Below are 23,769 nucleotides of genomic sequence, written 5' to 3' on the forward strand. Positions count from 1 at the left end.
CCTTGATCACATGGAATAAAATTATGTCAGTTGTTTCACTACCTTCACCTTCTAAGTCTGTCACCCCTGTCACCCCTGGGTCTGTTTCTGGCAGTTGGTATTTTTCTTCTCGTTAGAGATTATTTTTCTGCTACTTTTTATACCTGTGCAGATTCCCTGTCTAGGTAGCGCTCTCCTCTCTGGTGCTCAGGCCCCTGGACTCTGACAGCTGTTTCCTCCACTCCACCTCCTTCACACAGGACAGGGCCTTCCTGGGTTTCCCTTCTGTCTAGGACCTGACAGTTCTCTCCACACAGTGACGGGGGTGATTGCAAGGTGCTTGTCATTTGTTAACCTTCCTGCCCGGGACACTGTCCTGTCCTGTGTGATACCTGAAGTCTGAAAACCATTGTCTCGTATGTTCTTGTCTGCTTTTCTGGTTTACCGTGTGAGGGCAAATCCAGTCACTGTTCTCTGTCATGGAAGGGAAGAGAGGTCTTCGAGGAGTGTGCTTTCGAACGTTGAGCAGTGCAGAATATAGTCACCTTGGGCATTTGCCAAGTTTTCCAAACTGAATTAAACTTCATTCACAGTTTGTGGGCTTGAACCTATCAGGGCGGCCTAAGTTCAAAATGTGTTAATATCTTTTAATGAAAGGACAGTGGCATTTCTTTAATAGGCAGCGTTTTTTCTCAGGGGTGGAAATGGAGTACAGTTTGAACATTCTTTTCTATAATTGCAAATCACCTTTAGTCTGAGCTTTTTAATGTACCAAGTTAGCTCTGTATTTTACTTGCAAATGCCTTCTTTATGCTGATGCTCTTGGTTTGTTCTACAGCATGAAAATATAACCATCGCCGCCACAGAGATTATTGGAGCCGTGTGCAGACATCTCCCGTGGTCGGCGTATTTGTATTACTTGAAACATTTCATTCACGTCTTACAGACGGGGCAGGTCAATCAAAAGTTGGGTGTCAGGTACAGTCAAGCTTCTTATTTTTGTTATATTCTTAAAATGTAATTTTTTGTCATTTCCTCAAATAGTCTTTCTGTAATCTAATTTACTTTTATATTTTATTATTGAGGTTATGGTAATGTTTGTTAAAGTCAAAAATACCATAAGCTGGTAAAAATTAATTTGATGTTTTTATATCTTTGAATTACCTCTCCTTTTAATCATCAAATGATATTATTAAACAACCAAGTATTTTGTGTGTCTTTTCTTAACAGCTTGCTAGTAATAGTGTTAGAAGCATTCCACTTTGACCACAAAACTCTCGAAGAACAAATGAGAAAAATTCAGAATGAAGAAAGTAAGTTTTTAAAACTTAAACTAGATTTTCATTTTGTGTTTGGATAATTTATGATAATGAAGTAAAGATGGCAAAATTCAACTTATTCGTCTTTTTTTGCTCTTGTAGCAATGACCAGTGAATGAATCAGGTGGAAGTTAAAATGAGTATTTGAGTATACTTGCAAAAACTTATTTAACAATAGAGAAGGCCAATCTAAACTATATAGGTGAAAAAAATCTGAGCTATAGATTATTTACGTAGAAATCTAATAGTATTGCATTCGTGTTTAAAAAGATTATTTAGCAGTGAATGCAAAGAAAGTATCAGAAAAGAATTAAAAGGTAGTGTAAGAATGAATGAAATATGAAGTAGACACAATAAGAAAGGATCCTCAAACTAAAATAAGTATTTGTCAAGATTATAAATGGACCAACCTCTGACAAGATTGATCACTGAAAATGGAAGGCATGATAATATTAGGAACTTTAAAAGGCCATAATTAAATAAAAAGGTAAAATAATACTATGATTTTTATACTTACAAATTTGAGTACTTGACTGAAATGTACAAAATCTAAGAAAAATAAAATCTAAAAACTGACTTTAGAAGAAGTAGAAAATCCAGATGGATCTGTAACCACTAAAGGAATTAAACCGGTTGTTAAGAACTTTCTCCTGATGAAAATGCTAGCCTCAGACTGTTCTATAGGCAACTTCTACAAACGTTCAAGACATGAATAATTTCAGCCTTAACACCAGCTCTTTCGGGAATTTAACACATTAGCATACGAAAATGTTGGTCATCTAAATAGATACAAGGGAAACGGTTGATTAAATTCAGTATCTACCTGGCTGGCGTATCTCAGTGGATTGAGCGCAGGCTGTGAACCAAAGGGTCACCGGTTCACTTTCTAGTCAGGGGACATGCTTGGGCTGCCAGCCAGGTCCCCAGTGGGGGCCACATGAGAGACAGCCACACACTGATATTTCCCTCCCTCCCTCCCCATCTCTAGAAAATAAGTAAATAAAATCTTTTAGAAAAATAAAAATTAAATTAATTCAATATCTACGCATTTTAAAAGCACTTACCAAGCAAGGAATAAATAACATTTACTTAAACTATTAAAAGATGCCTTTAAAAAACCTAATGCAACATCATAGTTAGTAGTGAAGGTTTAAAAGTCTATGCTTTAAAGCCAGAATGAGGCAAGGACCTGCCACTACTACTTGTATCGAATATCAAACTAGCAGTTCTGGCCAGCACAGAAAAATAAGGAAAAGAATGGGGACTCATGCAGGCCGAAGTATGTATGCTTATTGTTTTGGGTAACAAGGTTGAGATATTCTGGCCCTCGGTTTGCATTTCTCCAACATTCTAACTCAAAATTCTCTAATTCTTTGATTCACAGCAAAGACACTCTAGAACCACAGTAATGAGTAGAGAAGATTTGATGTGTAGGAACCATTTGTGTCTTAAACAATGTACTAAAGCCCTTTCAGTTTACCGTTAGCCAGTTGAATCTGCATTTTGCAATTTTGCATAAATAGAAACTTAAAATTTAAAATACTTAATTTGCTTGACTGTCTCTTCTTAGATATGATGAAGTTCAAAGTAATTTTTTGAGCTCCTACTGTGAGCTGGGGTTTTATAGAGTCTGTCATTTGTGCTCATGAGAACCTTAGTTACTGGTTAGCCAGTGTGTTCGGTAGGAGAAATTGAGATTCAGAAATGCAAAGTAACTTTCCAAAGCTATGTAACCAGTAGGCAAAACAAAGACCAATCGCTTCCATTTTTGGAAAGTCAGTGAAGTGTCAGAACCATACAGGGTCTGGCCCAGATAACACCCCTTTTTTATTACAGAATCATAGACATGTAGTTCTGTAATATAACAATATCACACTCAAGTACACCATTTGACATTTTAGGTGAAATATTCAAATTAATACTATGAATTACTACACCCATATTACTACCCTACCAACCACACTCAAGTAGGCGTTACTTCTGCCGGACCCTGTATTCTAGGCGCATTATAGACTTTATCACATTTAATCCCCACGATAGCCTTACAGGGTAGATGCTGTCTCCATTTTACTGCTGAAGCCTCCAGAGCCCGGAGGGTTGAGTTAACTGACTGTGGTCACAGGGCTGGTGAGCAGAGCCAAGGCTGGCACCACCCACCATACCGGGCTGTGGGACTTTCTTAAATAAACAGAACCCCATAGGAAGGAGCATTTCTGCATGAGAACTGATGCCTGGCATCGTGATTTTCATGCTTGTGAATGTAGGTTTTTACTGTTAGAAACCACCCACCACAGTACTTTGGAAGCTTTTCTTCTGCTTAAGATCCCCCTCCCTCACTAACCTCCCAGTGTGTTCCCAGCGTTCACACTCTTGTATAATGGTATGCTTGTCTCCCTTCTTCATCTTAGACTGAACTCTGAGGAAGCAAAAAGCAAACAAACTGACAGACAAAAAAAAACATAACCCTCCCGTTGACTTCGGTTTCCTCAGGAGTTAGCTTGCCGTAGTTGGTGACTGGGTGTATTTTATTGGATGTTGGTAGAAAAGACTGCTTAACATAACTGTGTAGTTTCCTTATTTGACTTAAGGTGACTTTTGTCGTTTACTAAACATAGACACAACAGAAGTGATTGAGTTACCAGAGCCCGAAGCCATGGAATTAGAGCCTTCGGGTGAGGAAGAGATGGAAGACAGACGTGAGAGTGTGTCAGGCAACATCGAAGAACCAGGAAACCCTGATCCAGTCGATTGTGAAGGCACATTCGAGGGGGAAACCGAGTGTCCCACCAAGTCCTCCTCTTGCCTGCCACAGAATAAGGAAGAATTGGAGAGAACGATTAAAAATATCCAGGGAGCCATAACGGGGGATATCCTACCCAGGCTACACAAGTGCCTGGCATCTACGGTAATCGTTGTGTCTGGGGCCCCGCAGGTCTATGGGAATTGAGCTGTTTGCGGGGCCCTGTCAGCCTTAGGCTCCGAACTCTTGATGACTTCAGATTTGGGGTTTTCTTTAATCTCAGCATTTCACGATTCACCTCCTTTCTCATCTTGTCATCTTCAGGTTCATCTGCTGCAACTAGGCAGTAGTGTTCCTTCATTGTCCTTTTCCTGTGGTAGATACCTGCTTTTTTATCTCTGAAGTATGTAGTGAGATGACTCCCGTTTCTAAAACAGGTTATTAAAATTAGCGTCCGTTTCCCTTTTTTACTTCTTGGCCACTTCTCTCCTGTTCAAAATTACCTTTCCCCTGGCGGACAGGGAGCGTTTAGCAGTGGGTCCTCCTGAAGCCAGAGCCCTTCCTACTAAGTGCAAAACGTGGGCTACCTGTGGCCCTGGCCTCGAATCTGCCAGCAGCCTGTGTTTGTGAATGGCATTTTATTGGAACACACTTAGACTTATTTATTTAGATGTGGTCTAATCCTGCTTTTGTGTTACCACAGCAGAGATGAATAGTTCCTACAAAGCAAACCAAAAATATTTACTTTCTGGCCCTCTAAGAAAAACTTTTGCCAGCCCCTGGTGTAAAATACTGACTTGGTAAATACTTGGTAAAATATTGACTTGGTAAAATACTTCATATTTTAGTAAATAATCTTATTTGAAACACTATTTCTTGTGTAACAGCAATGTCACTCAGATACTCGAAAGTCCCAACTGATAAAAATTTTATATGAGTTTTATATATTTCACAGCAGTTATAACTCACATTAGTAAAAACTTGGCTTTATTATTTTTCTGGTTGCTCCTCTGGAAAAACATTTGTGTTCTTATTATTTTTACAATTTTTAGAGGCTAATTCTTTAAATTCCACAATCTAGAGGGGTTTTTTTGCTTTATTTTTAATGTTGGTACTATTACAGATGTCCTCATTTTCTCCCCTATGCCCACCTCCACCCAGTTCCTGCCCCCACTTCCCTCTGGCCGTCTCCACACTGTTGTCTGTGTCCATGGGTCACACGTATGTGTTCTTTGGCTGATCCCTTCACCTTCTTTCATCCAGTCCCCCCCTCCCCCTTTGACAGCTGTCCATGTATCCATGCCTCTTGTTTCTGTTTCGTTCATCAGTTTATTGTGTTCATTAGATTCCACATATAAGTGAGATCATATGGTATTTGTCTTTCTCTGATTGGTTTATTTCCCTTAGCATAATAATTTGCAGGTCTTTTTTTTTGAAGCACTAGACTTAAAAACGGATGGCAGCTATATCAAAAGAGCTTATCTTTCATAGAAAGGTTTCAGTGTTGGTAGGTCCCTGATCCATTTATTTCAATTTTACTTTAACCTAATTTTTTCCCAGACTAAAAGGGAAGAAGAACACAAGCTCATAAAATCCAAGGTTGTGAATGATGAGGAGGTGGTTCGAGTTCCTTTAGCTTTTGCCATGGTTAAACTAATGCATTCCCTTCCACGAGAAGTTATGGAAGCTAACCTGCCAAGGTATGTTGTGTTACAGTTGGAAAAGTTTCATGAAATCAAAAATTGGTTCTTTCTTCCTGACTTCTGAATCTCTTTTATCAGGAAGAAGAGAAGTACTCTAATAATTTGCTATGGTTTATAATCCTGATTGGGAGTGTGCACGTTTATGAGCAATTAAGAGAGAAATGGCATTAATATTTTATGTGCTTTTTTATTTTTAATTTTCTAAATTAAAGTCACTTTTTACTTTTCTCATTTTCCAGTGTTTTGCTGAAAGTGTGTGCCCTTCTCAAGAACAGAGCACAAGAAGTCAGAGACATTGCACGCAGCACTCTTGCAAAAATAATAGAAGATCTGGGTGTGCACTACCTACAATATATTTTAAAAGAATTACAGACTACGCTGGTCCGCGGATATCAGGTAAACTGCGTCATGTGCCTCATATTCAAGTTGGGTTGGAGTTTGCATGTGTGCAGTGTGAACACTAAGTCATGGTGCTTTGGGTCAGTCTTCAGTGTGGCTGATCAGCTGAGATACCACAATCAGGAAGGGCCTGAAATTTCTAATCAGCATTTTACAAAGCTCCTTTATTTGATTTTTGAAAAAATTATAGATCTAGGTTACATAACCTATCATTTTCTCTTAAATCACCTTATCAAGTTCTGCATTCTCTGAGTTCTTCAGAAGATTCTTGTTGAATGTATATTGAATGTATTGACATAAATGTGTAGAATAAAGAACATTCACTCTGTTTAAGAGTTGAAAACTATGACATAAGTCATAAAAATAATACCTCCAGGGGGAATACAAAGCTCTCTGAGTAGTCACATGACTTGCTAGCTCCTCCTCACCTCTCCCAGTGTGGGCGCTGGGCAAGCTCCATCAGTAGCTACTGGAAGCCTGTTAGAAATGCAGGATTCAGGGCCCTATAACCGACCTGCAGAAGCTGCATTTTAATAAGATTCCTGGGTGATCTCAAGTCAAAGAAACTCTGCAAGTTGTTCTTTTCAAGTCCAGCCAAGACTCCTGATAGTTAGCTTTCCCTCCCATGTCCTTATTTGCTCATAGGTAAGGTTCCTGTTCTACACTTTGTAAGTCTAACACACTAAAAATATCAGTATTCATTTTGACCATCTCTCTTTGCATAGTTTTTTAGTGGCTGCTCTAGGAATTACCATATACACTTACCTTTAATGACCTACTGAGTGTCCCTATTTTACCACTTCAAGTAGAATGTAAATGCCATATAGGTCCCTTCACTCTTCTCTTTTTGTTTTTATAGTTGTTTATATATTACATTGCCGTATGTTGAAAATGTTATCAGGTAGTGTGAGAATTATGCTTTTAGTCATCAAACATATTTTAAAGAATTCAAGAAGAATGGTCTGTTTTTTTGTCCAGATATTTATCATTTCTACTGCTCTTCCTTCATTTCTGATTTTCGAAGCTTTTCAAAACATATATGTATTTTATTGATTGTGCAGTTAGAGTTGTTCCAGTTTTCCTCCTTTACCCTCTCCTGCTCAGTAACCTTGTTCCCTCCAGCAATCCTCCTGCCTTAGTTCATGTCCATGGGTCATGCATAAAGGTTCTTTGATTTCTCCATTTTCTATACTATTCTTAACCTCCCTATTTTGTACCTACCGGTTATGCTTCTTATTCCCTGTACCTTTTCCCATGATTCTCCCTCTTCCCCTTCCCAGGTGATAACCCTCATATCTATGGTTCTGTTCCTGTCTCAGTTGTTTGCTTAGTTTGTTTTTTTAGATTTAGTTGTTGATAGTTGTGAATTTGTTGACATTTTACCATTCATAGTTTTGATCTTCTTTTTCTTTTCTTTCTTTTTTAAAAATATTTTATTTATCTTTAGAGGGGAAGGGAAGGAAAGATGGAGAGAAATATCAATGTATGGTTGCCTCTCATGAGTCCCCTGCTGGGAACTGGCCTGCAACCCAGGCATGTGCCCTGACTGGGAATCGAACTGCGATCCTTTGGTTTGCAGGCCCGTGCTCAATCCACTGAGCTATGCCACCTATGTCAGCCAAAGCCCTGATCTTCTTTTTCTTAAATAAGTCCCTTTGACATTTCCTTCAATGTAATAATGGCTTGGTGATGATGTTCTCCTTCAGCTTTACCTTGTCTGGGAAGCACTTTTTCTGCCCTTCCATTCTAAATGATAGCTTTGCTAGATGGAATAATCTAGATTGTAGGTCCTTGCTTTTCATTACTTTGAACACTTCTCGCTAGTCTTTTCTTGCCTGCAAAGTTTCTTTGGACAAATCAGCTGACAGTCTTATGGGAACTCCTTTGTAGGTAACTGTCTGCTTTTTCTCTTGCTGCTTTTAAGATTCTCTTTTTTTTTCCTTCTTGATGTTTGGTTGAATGCTTATTTCTTCCTTGTTCCAAATTGTTGATTCGAATCCTGGTTTCCTCCCCTTCACTGTTGGTTCCCTGTAGATTTTTCTTTATTTCATTTAGTGTGACCTTCAATCTTCCTTTATGTTTTTGTTGTACTCAGTGAGTTCTGTGAGCATCCTTATCACCAGTGTTTTGAACTCTGAATCTGATGGGTTGAGCACTATGCATGCAAAGATAACTAAAGTACAGCTCTGTCTTAGAGGATTTATTCAAAATTTAATGGGGCACTGGTGGTATTTAAATGAGTAGCTCTTTAACCACCTGTTTTTCAAGTCCATCCTATTATTTACTAAAATAACTAAAATAGAGAGGTAGTAAAGGGTAAATGGGTCAACAGTCCAACATACAGATGATGTATTATAAAATTGAACACTTGAAACATATAATTTCATTAACCAATGCATCCCCAAAAACTGAATAAAAAAATAATAACATAGAGGACAGCTGGTTTGGATTTTTATGTTAATTGTTCAAACACTACCAAAATTGTACTCTTTGGGTGCCATTCCTCATCCTCCAAAAAGGATTTTTTAAAATCACATAAAGCCCTTAATAAAAATTTTACATATGTAAAATTACTGAAAGTTCACAATATGACATATTTCATATAGACGTATATGAAATTATGCCCCTAAGATCCAGTCTATGTCCTTACAACCACGTGTGTGTCTCTGCCCTGTGGTCATTGTCTGATGTTTATCTGGATGGTCTCGCAGCTCGAGAAGCAGTACAAAGAATCAGAAAGCTTGAGAGGCCGCACAGCAGAGCGATGCAGAGCCGGGGCTCTGGTGCTGGCCCGTCTGCTTTCAAATCCTGCCTCCACCACTTCCTGCCCATGCAACCTTGGGCAAGTTGCTTGACCTCTGTGCTTCAGCTTTCTCTTCTAAAAAATGCTGATAACATAGCACCTACATCATTCATGGAATGGATGAGCATTAAATGATTCAGTACATGTGGGGTATTAAAACGTGCCTAGCCTATGGCAAGCTTTTAGGAACATTAGTTATGGTTACTCTTCAGGGCAAAAATGTATTTGTCCTTCGTAACACTATGTACCAGCTTTGATTGCATTCAGCATTGGCAAACACCTTAGTTTGGGGATTGGTTTATAAAGTTCAAGGCTCTTGTGCTTTTATAAATTTCTGGACTGGTTTAGTTGCCATCATCCTAAGCATGGTCATGTGTTTCTGAGTGTCTTTGTATGAAGTGACCACTCGGTTGAAAGATTTTAGATGGAGTATGTTATTTGTCAAAGCTTCTGCCTGCAATAGTGACATATATATTCTGAGTGTTCCCCTTGCAGTAGATTTTAGCTCTCATTTTTTTCTAGTGTGGTGTTCTTACCCATTCATACTTTTTAATGCATTCATTTTAGGTCCACGTGCTAACTTTCACGGTTCACATGTTGCTGCATGGCCTCACAAGCAAGTTGCAAGTCGGAGATTTGGACTCTTCTTTAGGTATAATGATTGAGGTAAGATTTAGAGAAAGGAATTCTAATTTTTTTTAAGTGGGCAAAAGACACCAAAAAATCAGTTCACAAAATAAGCAAGAGTAATGGCCTGTGAAAATGAATATAACATACTGTCCCATGTCTCAAACAAGCAGGTTCAAAAAGCTAAGAGTCTGGTGAAGTGAGCTGAGCAGTCATGAGTTGGTATGGCCTTTCCGGGAAGAAATTGGCAGTGTGTATCAAGAGCTTTGGAAATGGACAACAGTTTCAACCACTTCCAAAAATCTGTTTTCAAACAGTAATCAAAGACGTGGTCTATGGCTTTATAAAAAGTGTGTTTAACCAGAGCTTTTTAGAGAGACGAGAAGGGACAGAGAAAGAGAGGGAGAGAAACATCAGTGTATGGTTGTCTCTCGTGTGCCCCCACTGTGGACATGGCCTGCAACCCACGCATGTGTCGTGACTGGGGATCGAACCAGCAACGCTTTGGTTCATAGGCCAGCAGCACTTAATTCACTGAGCCATACCAGCCACGGCCAGAGCTTTATTTATAATAGTGAAAAATTAATAACAACTTTTAAAATTGAATAATTTGACAATTTGGAGGAGGATAAGATTAGGAAGAAACTAAATTTGCCACACATTTCATTTATTTAAAACTGTGGACACATTTTCAATTAAATGCATTAATTTTAATAACTAGGTTGGAAATGTCATAGTTCTTAAGAAATTAAGCTATTTAGTAATATCTAAGATTCTCTATATATTATACAGTTCTGTGTATAAATCTCTGTAGTGCAATAGGTCCTTGAATGATGTCATTTTGTTATAACATTGATGAGATATTTGTATTAATTAGCCTATGGCAAAACTGGTTTTGTTACGTATCACTTCACTTACGGTTGCAGAACCTATTGATGATGTTGAAAACTTACCATGTTCTTCTTTTGTTTCCCACTGATATAAACCTTTAGGTGTTTCTGTATTTATTCTTAGTAACTGGTCCCTAAACTACATTGACAAAAGTGAAATGTAATAGAAATTCCTACCATCTAATTTCAGTCCAGTCCAACTTGCTTTCCTTGCTTTGGACCTGCCATTGCTCTTTGCAAAGACTGCTTATGTTGGTGTATTTTGCCGAATGTACCTAACTGCCATTTGGCTCTTCTCTTTTAAAGATTTTTAATCACGAGCTGTTTGGTGCCATTGCCGAAGAGAAGGAAGTAAAGCAGATCCTCTCCAAAGTCATGGAGGCACGACGAAGCAAGAGTTACGAATCGTATGAGATCCTGGGCAAGTTTGTAGGAAAAGACCAGGTCACAAAACTCATCCTTCCCTTAAAAGAGGTGAGGACTTGGTTGCAGTACAGGGAATCTCGAAAAAAGCCTCGTTGGGCAAACCTTGATACTGCGTTTGATTGCGATTTCCCTGGTGTAAGGACACCAGTGCCTGATGGCCACTAGCTGGCAGCCCTGAGTTGAGTGTTCTAATCCGAGAATCAGAGTCCCTGATGTGAACCGTGAGATGCAGGAGGAGAGAGCAAGTGAACAGTACAGCTGGTCCAGTCAGGAGCTAGGAATGTAGCCTTTGGAGTCAGACTGCTGCTCCCCGAATGCCACGAGGAGGAAAGCTGCCATTTGTGGAACATGTATTATGTTCCAAACATCGTGTTTGTCATCTGTTCTGATCTGCACGGCTGCCCTCTGAGACCAGTGGCACTTCCAACTTACAGACAGAAATTTAGGCTCATGAAGGTAGCAAGGAACATGGTTAAGGAGGAAAGTCAGGTCTGAAAGGTTTAGTTTCAGACCTTTCTGATCCGAAGCTAACTCTTTCTGCCTCTTATTGGGCAGGGACTGTAGTTCACCTCCCTTCCTAAAGTTCTCTGTACCTGCTGCATGGCTGAACATCCAGTAAACATTAATTCTCTTTATCACCATTATGTACTGAAACTAGAGCAAAAACCACTATCTGATGGCATGAATTAACTAATTCCAAATGTTTGGGTGCTAGATTAACTCCACAGTTGTTCCTAGAATGCATTTGGCCTGATCTAAGAAGGTTAGATATGTTTTGAGGGTAAAGGAGACTGACCAGAGCACATATATTTTCCATGCATGTTAGCAAATCCCTCCAACGTGAAGGTTATTACTACCAGGTCTTACGCAGGGGAATAGATTGTAATGTGCTTGGGGGGTCTGCATCTTCTGAGTGTCACATTGTGTCTCCAGCTCAGCACCCTCAGGCCTCACCAGCAAAAGGCAGAGAGGAGTGCGGGGGATTCAGGCACTCACGCCGCTGGTTGGGGTTTTCTCCGGAGTTGAGGCCATGGGTAAATTTGACTTTATGTATGTAACATATAAAGTCAAAATCTATTTGAAATTTTATTAAGAATGCGCTATTTATTAAAAAATATATATACTAAAAATCATATGTGTGTATATATATATTTTTTTTCTTTTTTAACTACCATTACAACAAATCCAAATACAGTTGTGTGTTACCTCAGAATGACATTTGTTTTTGCCTTTAGATCTTGCAAAATACCACCAGTTTAAAACTGGCCCGGAAAGTTCATGAGACCTTACGCCGAATCATTGCAGGATTAATTGTAAATCAGGAAATGATGGCAGAGTCCATTCTGTTGCTCAGTTATGGTTTGGTCAATGAAAATCTCCCCCTGTTAACAGAGAAAGAAAAGTAAGTTTAAAAAGAAAAAAAAGCCAAAACTATTATTTAGGTGTTTGCTTCGGTTAAGCCATTCAGTCCTTATTTACTTTAATAATTTGTTTAGTAAAAAAATTAATATTTTTCTGATGAATGAGGTTGCTGTGACACTAGCCATTTTTTTTTCTTTTGCATTTCTCTGATACCATCTCTGTTTTGGATATTTATTGAATCACAGTTAAAATAGAGTTTATATATATACCTTGTGTTCTGATCAAATAGCAATTTAGGCCTTAAAAGATTTAAAAATACTATCCTGGGAAGCTTCCTTTATATTTTTTGGGTTCTAAAGGAGACTCTTGGCCCTTGGGTTCAGAAATCAAAGCAAAGGAGTGCCCTTGCTGTTCGTGTGAAGCTGGGGGTGGCCTCTGTTTCTTGCAGTTAAGGGAGAAAAAAACCACAGCCAATAGCACTTTAGTTTTAGTGCTCAACTCTCAGCCCCAGAGAGGGCCACAGTAACTTATGAGAATGCAACGTAAGGTGTCCTTTTCTTTATTTTTTATTTCACTGTGATTGACAGAAATCCAGCAGCCCCGGCCCCAGACCCACGCCTGCCACCCCAGAGCTGTCTCCTGCTCCCCCCAACTCCAGTGCGAGGCGGGCAGAAAGCTGTTGTGAGCAGGAAGACCAACATGCACATATTTATTGAGTCTGGGCTTCGGGTAAGTGCCTTAAAGTGAGACTTACCTCCCACAGTGCGTCTGTGCCTTTTACTGCTCTGCTGAATTTCTGGTGTTGTTTATTCCCACTGGAAGTGCCTTACTGTAAGTAAATGATGGAACTTTTTTTAAAAGGTACATTGGTCCATTTGCTGTTTATCTTTTCTAGTACTGATTTTGATAATATAACTCCCTGAGAATTAATGTTTCTGACTTAATATTTACTATGGTTTCATTGTTGCTTTGCCCATGAGTTTGCACCTGTAAACTACTTTGAATTTTTTCAAAAGACGGTGAGCGTTTAAAAACCCTTTATTGACTTCCATTTTTTCTAGGAGAGAGCCAGCCCTTCATTTGGGCTGCAAGGGCCTCGCCTCTTATTACACCATTTCAACACATGTTCCGCTTCCCTTCAGTTCTTAAAGTCTCCACACCATTCCTGCCCAGCACCTCATCGCCCAGGCCTCCCTCTACCCAGATCCCCCACAGAACCCTGCATTTACAGAGAATTATTTCCTAGAGTCTGTGTCCCGGGCTAAGAGCCATCCATGCAGGGACCGTGTCCATGTTGGTCATTGCTGCATCCCACATGCTGAGCCAGTGCCTGGGGTGCAAGTAGATGCCACGTAACCAGCGGGTAAATGAATTTAGAGCCTCGACTGCAGTGTGAGCTCCCACCTCCTCTGCTGAGACTCTCCCGGGCAGTTTTCTGTCTTTTTCTATTTTTTTTGTATATCAAATAGAAGCATCTTAACATTTCAGGTTGTCCCTTAAAATCATTTCACCTCTACCTAACTCATTTGGTCTTAGGAGTACCTACTGTGAAATATCTTTTGAACTCTTTTAGCTCCTGCATCTGAGTTTGAAGACTTCTAAGATCAAGTCTTCGAGTGAGCACGTTCTGGAAATGTTGGATCCCTTTGTGCCTCTCCTCGTAGACTGCCTGGGTTCCATGGGTGTGAAGGTGAGGGCTGGGCCGTGCGGGACACCTAGGTCGTGCCTCACAAGGTAGATAGATGGGTTCTTAAAGGGATCTAGGACATCCTGAACCGCCTCTATTCCCTGCGTTAAATTCCTCCCCAAGTTAGTAATCCCACGTGTTTTGGCAGCCCTTAACAGTTTGGAAAGCCCTTCTGGGTACATTAATTGCTTTATTTGGTCCTCGCAGCAACTTCATGAGGGTGCGTGGAGGTGTCCCTATGTCAGTGATCACCATCACCACCACCACCCGCTGCCATGAACCCTCAGAACAACCCAAGGGCATACACTAGTATTGTTTCTGCCTTACAGGAGCGAAGACTAGGCCTCAGACAAGTGACTTGCTCCAGATCAGAGATGCAGGACAGGGGTGCCAAACTTACTTTACTGGGGGCCTCTTTGGCCTCGTGGTTGCTTTCCAAGGGCCAAGTGTAATTTTAGGACTGTTCAAATGTAACTACTCCTTAACTAGGGGCAAGGAGCTTGGCGCTGCCGCAGGATAGAAAGAAGGTGGAAGGCTGGATTCAGCCCTCGGGCCTTGTTTGCCACCTATGATACAGGATTCGAACCTCAGTCTCAGACGCCAAAGCCACCACCCTCCCACATCCTCAGCTTGTCTGTTTTGTGGTGAAGGTTCCAAGAGGTTGAGGGACATCTCTGTAGTCAAGTAGGTAAAAGCTGTAGAGCTGGGATTTATGTGCCTGTCTTTTAACCTCGGAGCTTTGTCCTCTGTGTCTCCATCTAACCCAGCCCAGCAGGGCCATCACAGCAGCCAGAGCAGTGGGAGTCCGTGAGGTGGAGTGGAACTAGGTGAACAAACCAATCTAGGCGGTCTCTAAGGTTCGGCGTGGGGGTTCAGGGATTCTCTTGTAAATCACTGGGTCCCAGCCCACTTTTTTAATGCCCTTAGCACAGGAGTTAACTGTTTTAAATTATAATTCGTTGTTTCCCATGCTTCATTTCTGGGCCAGCTCTGTGCTCCATAAACAGACCATGGCATCCTTTTTGTCTCTGTATTTGTAATACTCATTAGTGTTTTGTATACATAATACAAACTTAATAAGAATGATTAAATTGATGTACCATTTTAGAAAACAGAAAAGTCATTTATAATGTATTTTTCAAAAACATTGTTAAAAGGGGCCAACCCATGCTATTACTTAACCCATGTAGGTTGAGAATTTGGGCAGTGAGCTTGCGATGCGTCTTCCCGTGCGTCGGCGCGGCAGGGAGCTCTTCCACAGCGGGGGATGGGACACCGCCCTGTCTTCTTACACCCAGAGTGGGCTGGGCAGAGCGTTGCATCCCTTCACGTCCATCGCCTGTGGAGTACACAGCCTCGGGTGCCGGGTTACTGAGTGCAGTCACTATAAGCTGATTGGTTTTGTTGGTTTTTGTTTTCAGGTGATCACGGGTGCGTTACAGTGCCTGATCTGGGTCTTGAGGTTCCCGCTGCCTTCCATAGAAACCAAAGCGGAGCAGCTGACCAAACACCTCTTCCTGTTGCTGAAGGACTATGCAAAACTCGGGGCTGCCAAGGGCCAGAACTTCCACCTGGTGGTGAATTGTTTCAAGGTGAGGCGGTTTCACTTCCGCTGAGGAAAAGCCGGACCCAGAATTAACGTCCAAGTTAGTTTTCCACATTGTCCTTTGTCATCTTGGTCAGAATTTTTTCTAGATTAATTTGCTAAGGCCAGAGGGTTGGTTTTCTGTGTGAAAAGGCACTGATACTGTGTTAAGTCCTCATGATTTCACTGGGTCCTGAGCTGTGGGAGGTCCTGGCCATTCACCTCCCTGTTGTAACTTGCAGTGCGTGACCATCCTTGTGAAGAAGGTGACGTCTTACCAGGTGACCGAAAAGCAGCTTCAGGTTCTCCTAGCATATGCCGAAGAGGACATTTACGACACATCAAGACAAGCCACCGCGTTTGGTCTCCTCAAGGTGTGGTGTCATCAGAATGTTGGATTTTACCGTTTATGAGCCTCACGTCGGGTATTTAAAATAACATGGAATAGTGTTTTGACTACCTGTAGACTTTCAAAATTGAGTAATTTATAAAGATGACAATTTTGGTGGTTATTAAAATGCTTGAATGTGAGCTTTCTATTAATGCTTCCTGGGAATTCTGTTCAAATACAGGTATGTATTTGTATTTGTCATGCTGGACATTGTTTTCCTTTTATATAATTATGGTAAAATATATATAACATAAAATCGCATGTTTCAGTGATTTTTAAGTATACGTTCTTTTTCTTTTGGAGGTACTTGCATTATGTTTGAAAGTGGCCTGTGATCACTTTAACATCAGGTCAGCTAATGCCCACCTGCAATGGACATGAAGAATATGTCTTTTCCTTTGTATTTTAGGCCATTTTATCAAGGAAGTTGCTGGTTCCAGAAATTGATGACATCATGCGGAAAGTGTCCAAGTTAGCGGTTTCTGCACAGAGCGAACCCGTCCGAGTCCAGTGCAGACAGGTTTGTGGGGAACTGAATCCCACAGCAAGGACTGGCCCTGCCTTCTCTGTGTGGTTTTTAGATAGATGTTGACATGGACTGAATTCTGAAAAGGCAACTTGGTATCGTATTGATGCTTTGTTCTGTGACTCGGGACCCCCTGTACACTCCAAGCGTGAGACAGTGTCTCAGCCTCGTTTTAGGTTTTCTGTTAACACGGAGCGTTTTGACTGTAGCCCCTGTATGAGGCACGTTCAGGTAGACGAAGGAGCACCTTTTCCTTCTGTGGCGTGATAGCTTGCGGCAGGGATTTCCGAACAGCGGTTCAGCTGGTGACAACTGACGTGCACCCCTGCGTGTCACTGCTGCCGGAAGAGTGGGTGGCGGAATCCTCCCCGACAGGCACAAAACAAAATTCCACAAATAGTTATTTAATTTCAGACATAGTGCCGGAGGTGGGTAGTAGTATCAGATTTGATCACAGGACACACCATTACTGATAGGTCTCAGACAAAACCAAACCTGTGACGCAGGAGTAACATGTCGTCTATTGTAAGACTCATCCCCCTTTCAGATATTAAAGTGTGAAAAACTGTGCTTCTCAAAATTAGTGAAATATGGAAGAGTGTATAATAAGAGCATACGATCGGGTAGAGAACCACCCTAGTCTGGGAGTCGGGCAGGGCTTGTCCTGAGCATTGGCGTGGAAGCAAATTGGAGGGAAGAAGAAGGCTTCGCCTTCCCGGCGAAGGGGGTGGCCCATGCTGGAGGAAGGTGAGCTCTGAGGCGGGTAAGAGCTTAGCTTGTTGGAGGAGATAAAGGAAGGTGAGTGAGATGGGGAAGGGAGCCAGGTGTGGTGAGACCTGTGGTCTGGTTAAAGATTTAGCGCTTTGTTCTGAAAATAGCAAAAAACTTGGAATCAGCAGTAGGGTGACTGACCTGAGCAGATTTGGGTTCTTGCGTTTGTCCATCCCTAATCATAGGAGCGCCCTTCAGCCGTGAAGGTGGAAGGGTCTGAATTGGAAATACAGACTCAGAGTTAAAGGAGGGCTTGACTGCCAAGGAGGCCAGGGAGGAAAGGGAAGAAGCTTGTGTTGGGAAAGGTTCCTTAACTACTGTCAGGAAGGAGTGTCACCTGCTGTGTGCCCAGCACTTTACACACATGACTTCTGTTTGTAACAGTCCTTCAGAGGAAATGGTACCCGCATTTTGTGGCTGGGGGCAAAAACAGGCTTGGGAAGTTTAATGATGTGTCTGGTTCTTGCAGTTTATTAATAAAAGAGGCTGAGGGGCATATAGTTTGAAAGCAGAGCCTTTGGTTGCAGATAGACAAGGCACTGCCACCTGAGCAAGGTACTTACTTTTTCGCCAAATCATTCTCTTCATCTATAAAATGGGGTAACCACCTGCTTCCGAAGGAAGTAATGGAAATTAACGGAGAAACAACCCATATCCTCTATGTGTTAGGCACGTAGAGGATATTTAGTAACTATGCAGTAGTTGTTATCAGTATTAATGTTACTATCACCACTATTGTTACTCTTACTCAAGGGGAAGTAAGTACAGGGTTGAACCACAGTCTGTATTCAGTCTACCACACCCACCATCAGAGAGGAGTTTTCAGTGTGTGAGCTCAGATTCGGAGCCCTTAACCAGCATGCCAGGGCCGGCCCCGGCTGGACTCTCAGTCGGGCCTGTAGGACCTTTGCAGGTAAAGAGGGAGGAGAGGGGAAGGGGCACGGCAGTAAACTTGGCCTGACCGGTCGCTGTTCGGAGAGGCCTTCTCAACTTACCAACGTGTCCCAGACAGCGTCCGAGGAAGCAGGAACCCTGGAGAGATAGGATCCCAGTAATCTTTTGTGTGACTTCTGTTCCCAGGTGTTTCTGAAATACATTCTTGACTACCCCCTGGGTGATAAATTGAGACCAAACTTGGAATTCATGCTCGCCCAACTGAAGTAAGTTTAAGCCATAAACTGCTCAGAGGGAGTGGGGTAGTTTCTTCTCTCCTTTGAATGTGGTGGCTGTTTTGAGAAGAACAGACCCAAACCTAATGGCTTGTTCTCTGAGGAAGATCTGTGAGTCATTGACTTGGCCAACATCGTGTGTGGCTTCACGCAGTGATTCTGTACGTTGCTTTTCACTTCAGTCCGACCGCTGCTTTCATTAGAGTCCACTCAGGAGAAGGGTCAAGTTCGAACAAAGTTACATTTAACACTGCACAGTAGTGTGATCTACACAAGCATTAAAAATTGGGAAAATGGAGTGTTCTCCACTTTTTAAGAAATAGGCTGGCACCTTGAGACAATGTAACAAATTCTTAAAAATAATTATTGGTAAAATGAAAAGGCACTAACAGGTCCTTCTGATGTTCTTGCCCTAGTTATGAACACGAGACCGGGAGAGAGTCCACCTTGGAAATGATTGCTTACCTGTTTGACACGTTCCCTCAGGTACCGTACGTCACCGAGTCACACGGCCAGCGGGGTTGCCCTGGAGCCCGTGGGAGCCCGAGGTCCTCCCTGTTGGGGGCGTCTGCAAGCTCCCAGTCTGGGCGTGCGCATCACCGGGGCCTGTTCCCTCTAGGGGCTACTCCACGAGAACTGCGCGACGTTCTTTATCCCTCTGTGTCTGATGGTGGTGAATGACGGCTCTGCCCTGTGTAAAAAGATGGCATCCATGACAATCAAGTCCTTACTCAGTAAAATCAGCCTTGAGAAGAAAGATTGGCTTTTCGAGATGGTCACCAACTGGTTTGGAGCAAAGAAGGTTCGGGTTGCTTTTCGTCATATTTCAGTGAAAAGTCTTAGCTTTTGGTGTTTGTGCTTTAAGAATACATATTCATTGTCGAGTTAATTTTTCCCAAGTAGCTTTATTATTTGCTTTTGATTATGTTAATAATATATTTTCATAGTGAAATTTCAGAAACTGTGAGAAGTTACAGAGGTAACACAAGCGTGCCCCGTAGTCCCGCCACGTGGGCCAGGTCAGGCCGTTACTCCACAGTTTGAGTGTCTTGTCGTTTGCCAGGCCCCGCTGCTGAGTGTGTGGTTCCAGTTTTGCCTTTTTGCTTATTTGATTGATGGAATGTAATTTTTGTCAGTGACTGTGTCCACTTGTTGACTCTGCCACTGTCACCACTGGCCCATCTTTTGTGGGACATGAACAACACATCACATCTTAATGCTGGTTTATGTATTAAAGGTAGAAGTTGTCCAGGGTGGGGGGTGGCGTAGGGGATGATATGAAATTTCTTTCCATTTTTAAAAAAATTTACAATGAGAAAAATGTATTACTCAGTGCATAATGATGAATATCACTTTGTCGAAATGCCCGTGGGTGTGAAGATCGCTCCATATTCTCGTCGCCACAGTGATCAGTTTTCCCTTGATTTCTGGTTTTGTGAAGGGTGGTTGAGAACAGAGTCAGGCCCACCCTCACTTTGTAGCACCGGAAACGGCCTCCCGAGGTGTGCTGACCTTGTCTTCTGGGGGTTTGTTTTCGGTAGAGGTTAAATAGACAGCTAGCCGCCCTGGTCTGCGGCCTGTTTGTGGAAACCGAAGGAGTCGCTTTTGAAAGAAGACTTGGAACTGTTCTCCCTGTGATCGAGAAGGAAATTGATCCTGAAAACTTTGAGGATGTAAGTTATTTGCTAGCAGCTAAGGGATAAAAGTTTTGCTAATTTTTATAGTTTTGCTTCCAATGGTATGGTCCGTAGATTAAATAATGTGTTCAGAAATGCTTTGTATGTATAAAAGCAAGAATTTAATGCAGTTGGATCTTCTTTGTTAAATGAGGGTTAAAGTAAGTTACCTTCCGTAGTACGGGACAGTCAGAGGTCCTCAAGCAGGGTGATTCTGCCCCAAAGGAGACAGACAGCAGTTGGGTCGTCACAGCGACAGGGTGGGCAGTACTAGCGTCCAGTGGGGAGGAGCCATGGGTGTTTCGGAACGCACTGCCATGCGCGGGGCAGCTCCCACGGGGAAGGCTCTCCCAGGCTAATTGTCAGCAGTGCTGAGGTGGAGGAGCCCCCGTGTAGGGGTACACGCTGGAGTAAAGGTGTCCGTCAGGTGCTCTGAACTTGTGCTAATTCGTCTGCGTCCGTCCTGTTTCTAGATCGTGGAAGAGACTGAAGAAAAAGCTGCAGATCGCCTTCTATTTAGTTTTCTTACACTGATAAGTAAACTCATAAAGGAATGCAATGTCATTCAGTTTACCAAGCCCTCTCAGACCTTGAGTAAAATCTGGAGTGAGTATTACATTTTCGTTTAAATCCAAAAGTGAACACATGAGGTTGTGATAGAGTTACTGAGAGCACATTCGGGAAATTAGAATATGAATACTTCAGAAAGTATACAATGTCAGGAAAAAAGTCTGTGAGAAAAAGGACTTGAAAGGCCCTTTCATATTGATTACAGTGAAAATGTTTCTTTCTAAAATATGTATACATGTATTTGTGACTTTGTAAGTAATACATTTTGTTTATAAAAGAAAGAATATTAATTACTGGGGAGTATAAGAATGGGAAAAAGTTCTGAACTCCTCCTTGCTACTTGGTGGTAATTTGGTATATATTTCCCTTCAGTCTTTTGGATTTTTTTTTCTTTTTGAGGTTGTGTAATTCCATATAAACTTTTATATCCTGTACCTAAGTAATCGTATTACTATTACTATTACTATAATGCAGTTAGTAAATAATCCTTTTAAATAGCTACAGATAGTCCTATATCACACTTTGAATGAAAAATAATGTCCCAGAACTTTAAACTTAAGGTGTTTAATTTTGATTAGTCAGGAGGAAATAGACATTAGAATGCGTGCAGTAAGTGCCCGTGTGTCTGAAGAGACCCTACCCTCCTAGGTGAAGGCAAACCATTACTGAGTCACTGTATGGCCTCCTCTGTGGCTCCACTGAGACACGACCAGGTTATTGCAAAGGTTCGTGCACAACCAAAGTAGAACCACGTCCATGAGATATAGCAACAGAGACTGAGACTCAGGTGTGGCATCACTAGTGCAGAATTTAGTCCTGTTCCCCGACACCACGGGGCTTTCCACACTCCAAGTGGGGTGTGTGGAGAACAGCAGTGCAGCGTGACAGTGTGGCCTTGAAAGAGGCATGTCCAGGAGGATGCGCTCTGTGGTCGGTGGAGCTGGAGCCCAGGCTTGGTTCTGCCTGTTACAGCGTACGTGGCACACAGCCCCGCTGAAACATCGTTTCCTCATCCACCATATAAAATGGAAGCGACGACTCCAACCTCACGGGACTGTTGTGAGGTCTAAAAGCGCTGGGCCTGGCACACAGAAAGCACCAATAAATGACACTTTTCCTGGAAGCGACTTAGCGCCACCAATTTCAATAGTTATGAGAAACAAATATGTATATTACATACACACATTAATTTTAATTTAGAAATCGTAAATGTTGTACTATCTTACCTACCTTGAATTGGAAACCAGTTGTTGCAGAACTGGATTTGAGCTTCCCGCTCTCGTGCACTTGACTGAGTCGGTGGTTGGTTTGCTAGTGGTTTCCAGCGTGGGTGACCTCACTGCGCCCCAGATACGTGAGGGCATCTGGGAAGCGGGGACTGTTTTGTTTGCGTTCAGTTCCCAAATCCAAGTGTGTAATAGGTACTGGAGAAGTACCTAAATTAGTCCTACTTACCACCAGAGTCTGGAAAGCTGTGACGGCTGAGAACGCATTTTGGTTCCCTTAGGTCACGTGCACTCTCACCTCAGACACCCACACAACTGGGTGTGGCTCACCGCAGCCCAGATTTTTGGACTGCTCTTCGCCTCTTGCCAACCCGAGGAGCTTATTAGAAAACAGAATGCCAAAAAAACTAAAAGGAAACTCTCAGAACCTGCAGCAGTCAGGTTCCTAACAACTGACCTTCACCAAAAGGTAAGGTTTCTCCAAAACCTTTCTTTCTTTCTTTATGGTCAGTGTGAGATACTCATTCTGGTTCTTGCAACCGCCCTGGGGTTGGCCCTTGGGAGGAGTCCTTCCAGCCTGCAGCTTGTTGCGTGCGGGAGTGTGTAGGAATATTAGGAACCAGGGAGGGGTCATCCTGAAGGCCAAGGTAATTTTTAGACTATCAGTGTAGTCAGACCTTTGCTTTATTTAGCACATTCATTTTCCATTATATGCGTAAGCTATCAGCATTGGAAACTAAGATGAATATTGTCTGTCCTGCCTCCTACTTAGCCTTATTGATAACCAAATACAATCATGTTCCTGAAAATGTTAGGTAGGGACCGTGTTGTATCTGTCTCTGAGTTCCTAGGGCCTAACACAACGCCAGGCTCATTGTGGGAACTCTGCAGGGAGAGTAGAAGGGAAGAAAAAAAGTATTGGGATGTTGTCAGGTTCTCTTCTAATAATTTCTCTTCTAAGGGATCGTGAGCTGTATCTTGCCAAAGCTTGAAAGTATCCCATTTCCTTTGGTTTAAATGCTTGTGGCAGATAGAAGGGAACTCTTACATTGGGCCAAAAAGTATGTTTAGTGTTTTCCATGAAGTAAAAGATACATGTCTCATTCTCACCAATAACTTTATCGACTTGGATATTTTGAGTATGCCAGCTGTCTCCGTTGTGGTATAACATTGACTTTTCTCAGTATCTTGATTTGATCGATAACAACTTCAGCTGCTCTCTACCTGACCATGGAGCATCATCCAAGGAGGAAGTCTCCAGCACTAAACTTCACTTTTGACACATTTGATCGGTCACAGTACCTTCTCCATACACTGCACAAATTTTGTGTGTTTTAGTTGCGTTTTTGCCTTTCTTGAAATAATAAAACATAATATGCCGAAAATGTTACTTATTTTCTTACATCTTTAGTATTAAAATGGTTATACAAAAATTCACCAATTTTGATGTTTTTTTGAATGCCCGTTGACATGACAGCTGTCACAATACAATCTTGCAAAATTGTTTCAAATGAAGTTAAAGACAATAAAGTGATACTAGAGCCATCTTATGGGGGGGAAAATGAACTTTTTGGCCAACCCAAAACAATTTTTGGTTATGGACCTTCCCTCTCCAGATGTATACAAGTGGTCAGAGCAAAATAGTGTTTCTTAGTTGTCATATTATGGTTACTCAGGGATACCTTGTACTGTGTGTACCGATGTCCGTTTTCTTTCACAGATGAAAAGCATCTCCCTAGCTTCTTGCCATCAGTTGCATTCCAAATTCCTGGATCAGTCTCAAGGAGAGCAGGTAAGTACAATTATAATCTTATCAGGGTAAATACAAGGGACTTATTCTACCAACATTCTAGGAATCATCTCATATTTGGTGCTTGGTTTGTTGTTTTGGGGGGCTTTTTTCCTAGTCTGCTTGGAGAA

The 23,769-nt window shown here is 41.8% G+C and overlaps 1 protein-coding gene across 3 annotated transcripts in view; it reads left to right on the forward strand.

Moving 5' to 3' along the window:
* Window positions 1-23,769, forward strand: part of UTP20 (UTP20 small subunit processome component) — a 91,655-nt gene that overhangs the window by 62,692 nt on the left and 5,194 nt on the right. Inside the window, exons 39-58 of one of the 3 annotated variants that reach the window (XM_037067808.1) lie at window positions 818-957; window positions 1,210-1,292; window positions 3,887-4,203; window positions 5,599-5,738; window positions 5,981-6,137; window positions 9,511-9,609; window positions 10,767-10,934; window positions 12,122-12,288; window positions 12,836-12,977; window positions 13,822-13,938; window positions 15,357-15,527; window positions 15,763-15,894; window positions 16,321-16,431; window positions 18,289-18,368; window positions 18,794-18,863; window positions 18,997-19,179; window positions 19,919-20,050; window positions 20,527-20,659; window positions 22,131-22,318; window positions 23,570-23,641. In XM_037067808.1, coding sequence (XP_036923703.1) covers window positions 818-957; window positions 1,210-1,292; window positions 3,887-4,203; window positions 5,599-5,738; window positions 5,981-6,137; window positions 9,511-9,609; window positions 10,767-10,934; window positions 12,122-12,288; window positions 12,836-12,977; window positions 13,822-13,938; window positions 15,357-15,527; window positions 15,763-15,894; window positions 16,321-16,431; window positions 18,289-18,368; window positions 18,794-18,863; window positions 18,997-19,179; window positions 19,919-20,050; window positions 20,527-20,659; window positions 22,131-22,318; window positions 23,570-23,641 — 2,802 coding nt within the window. The remainder of the gene's footprint in view (window positions 1-817; window positions 958-1,209; window positions 1,293-3,886; window positions 4,204-5,598; window positions 5,739-5,980; window positions 6,138-9,510; window positions 9,610-10,766; window positions 10,935-12,121; window positions 12,289-12,835; window positions 12,978-13,821; window positions 13,939-15,356; window positions 15,528-15,762; window positions 15,895-16,320; window positions 16,432-18,288; window positions 18,369-18,793; window positions 18,864-18,996; window positions 19,180-19,918; window positions 20,051-20,526; window positions 20,660-22,130; window positions 22,319-23,569; window positions 23,642-23,769) is intronic. The other 2 variants (XM_037067809.1, XM_037067810.1) reach the window with 2 other exon arrangements.

The sequence above is a fragment of the Sturnira hondurensis genome, unplaced genomic scaffold (assembly GCF_014824575.4).
Source record: "Sturnira hondurensis isolate 20B ecotype Veracruz unplaced genomic scaffold, ASM1482457v3 Scaffold0017436, whole genome shotgun sequence".
Lineage (NCBI taxonomy): Eukaryota > Metazoa > Chordata > Mammalia > Chiroptera > Phyllostomidae > Sturnira > Sturnira hondurensis.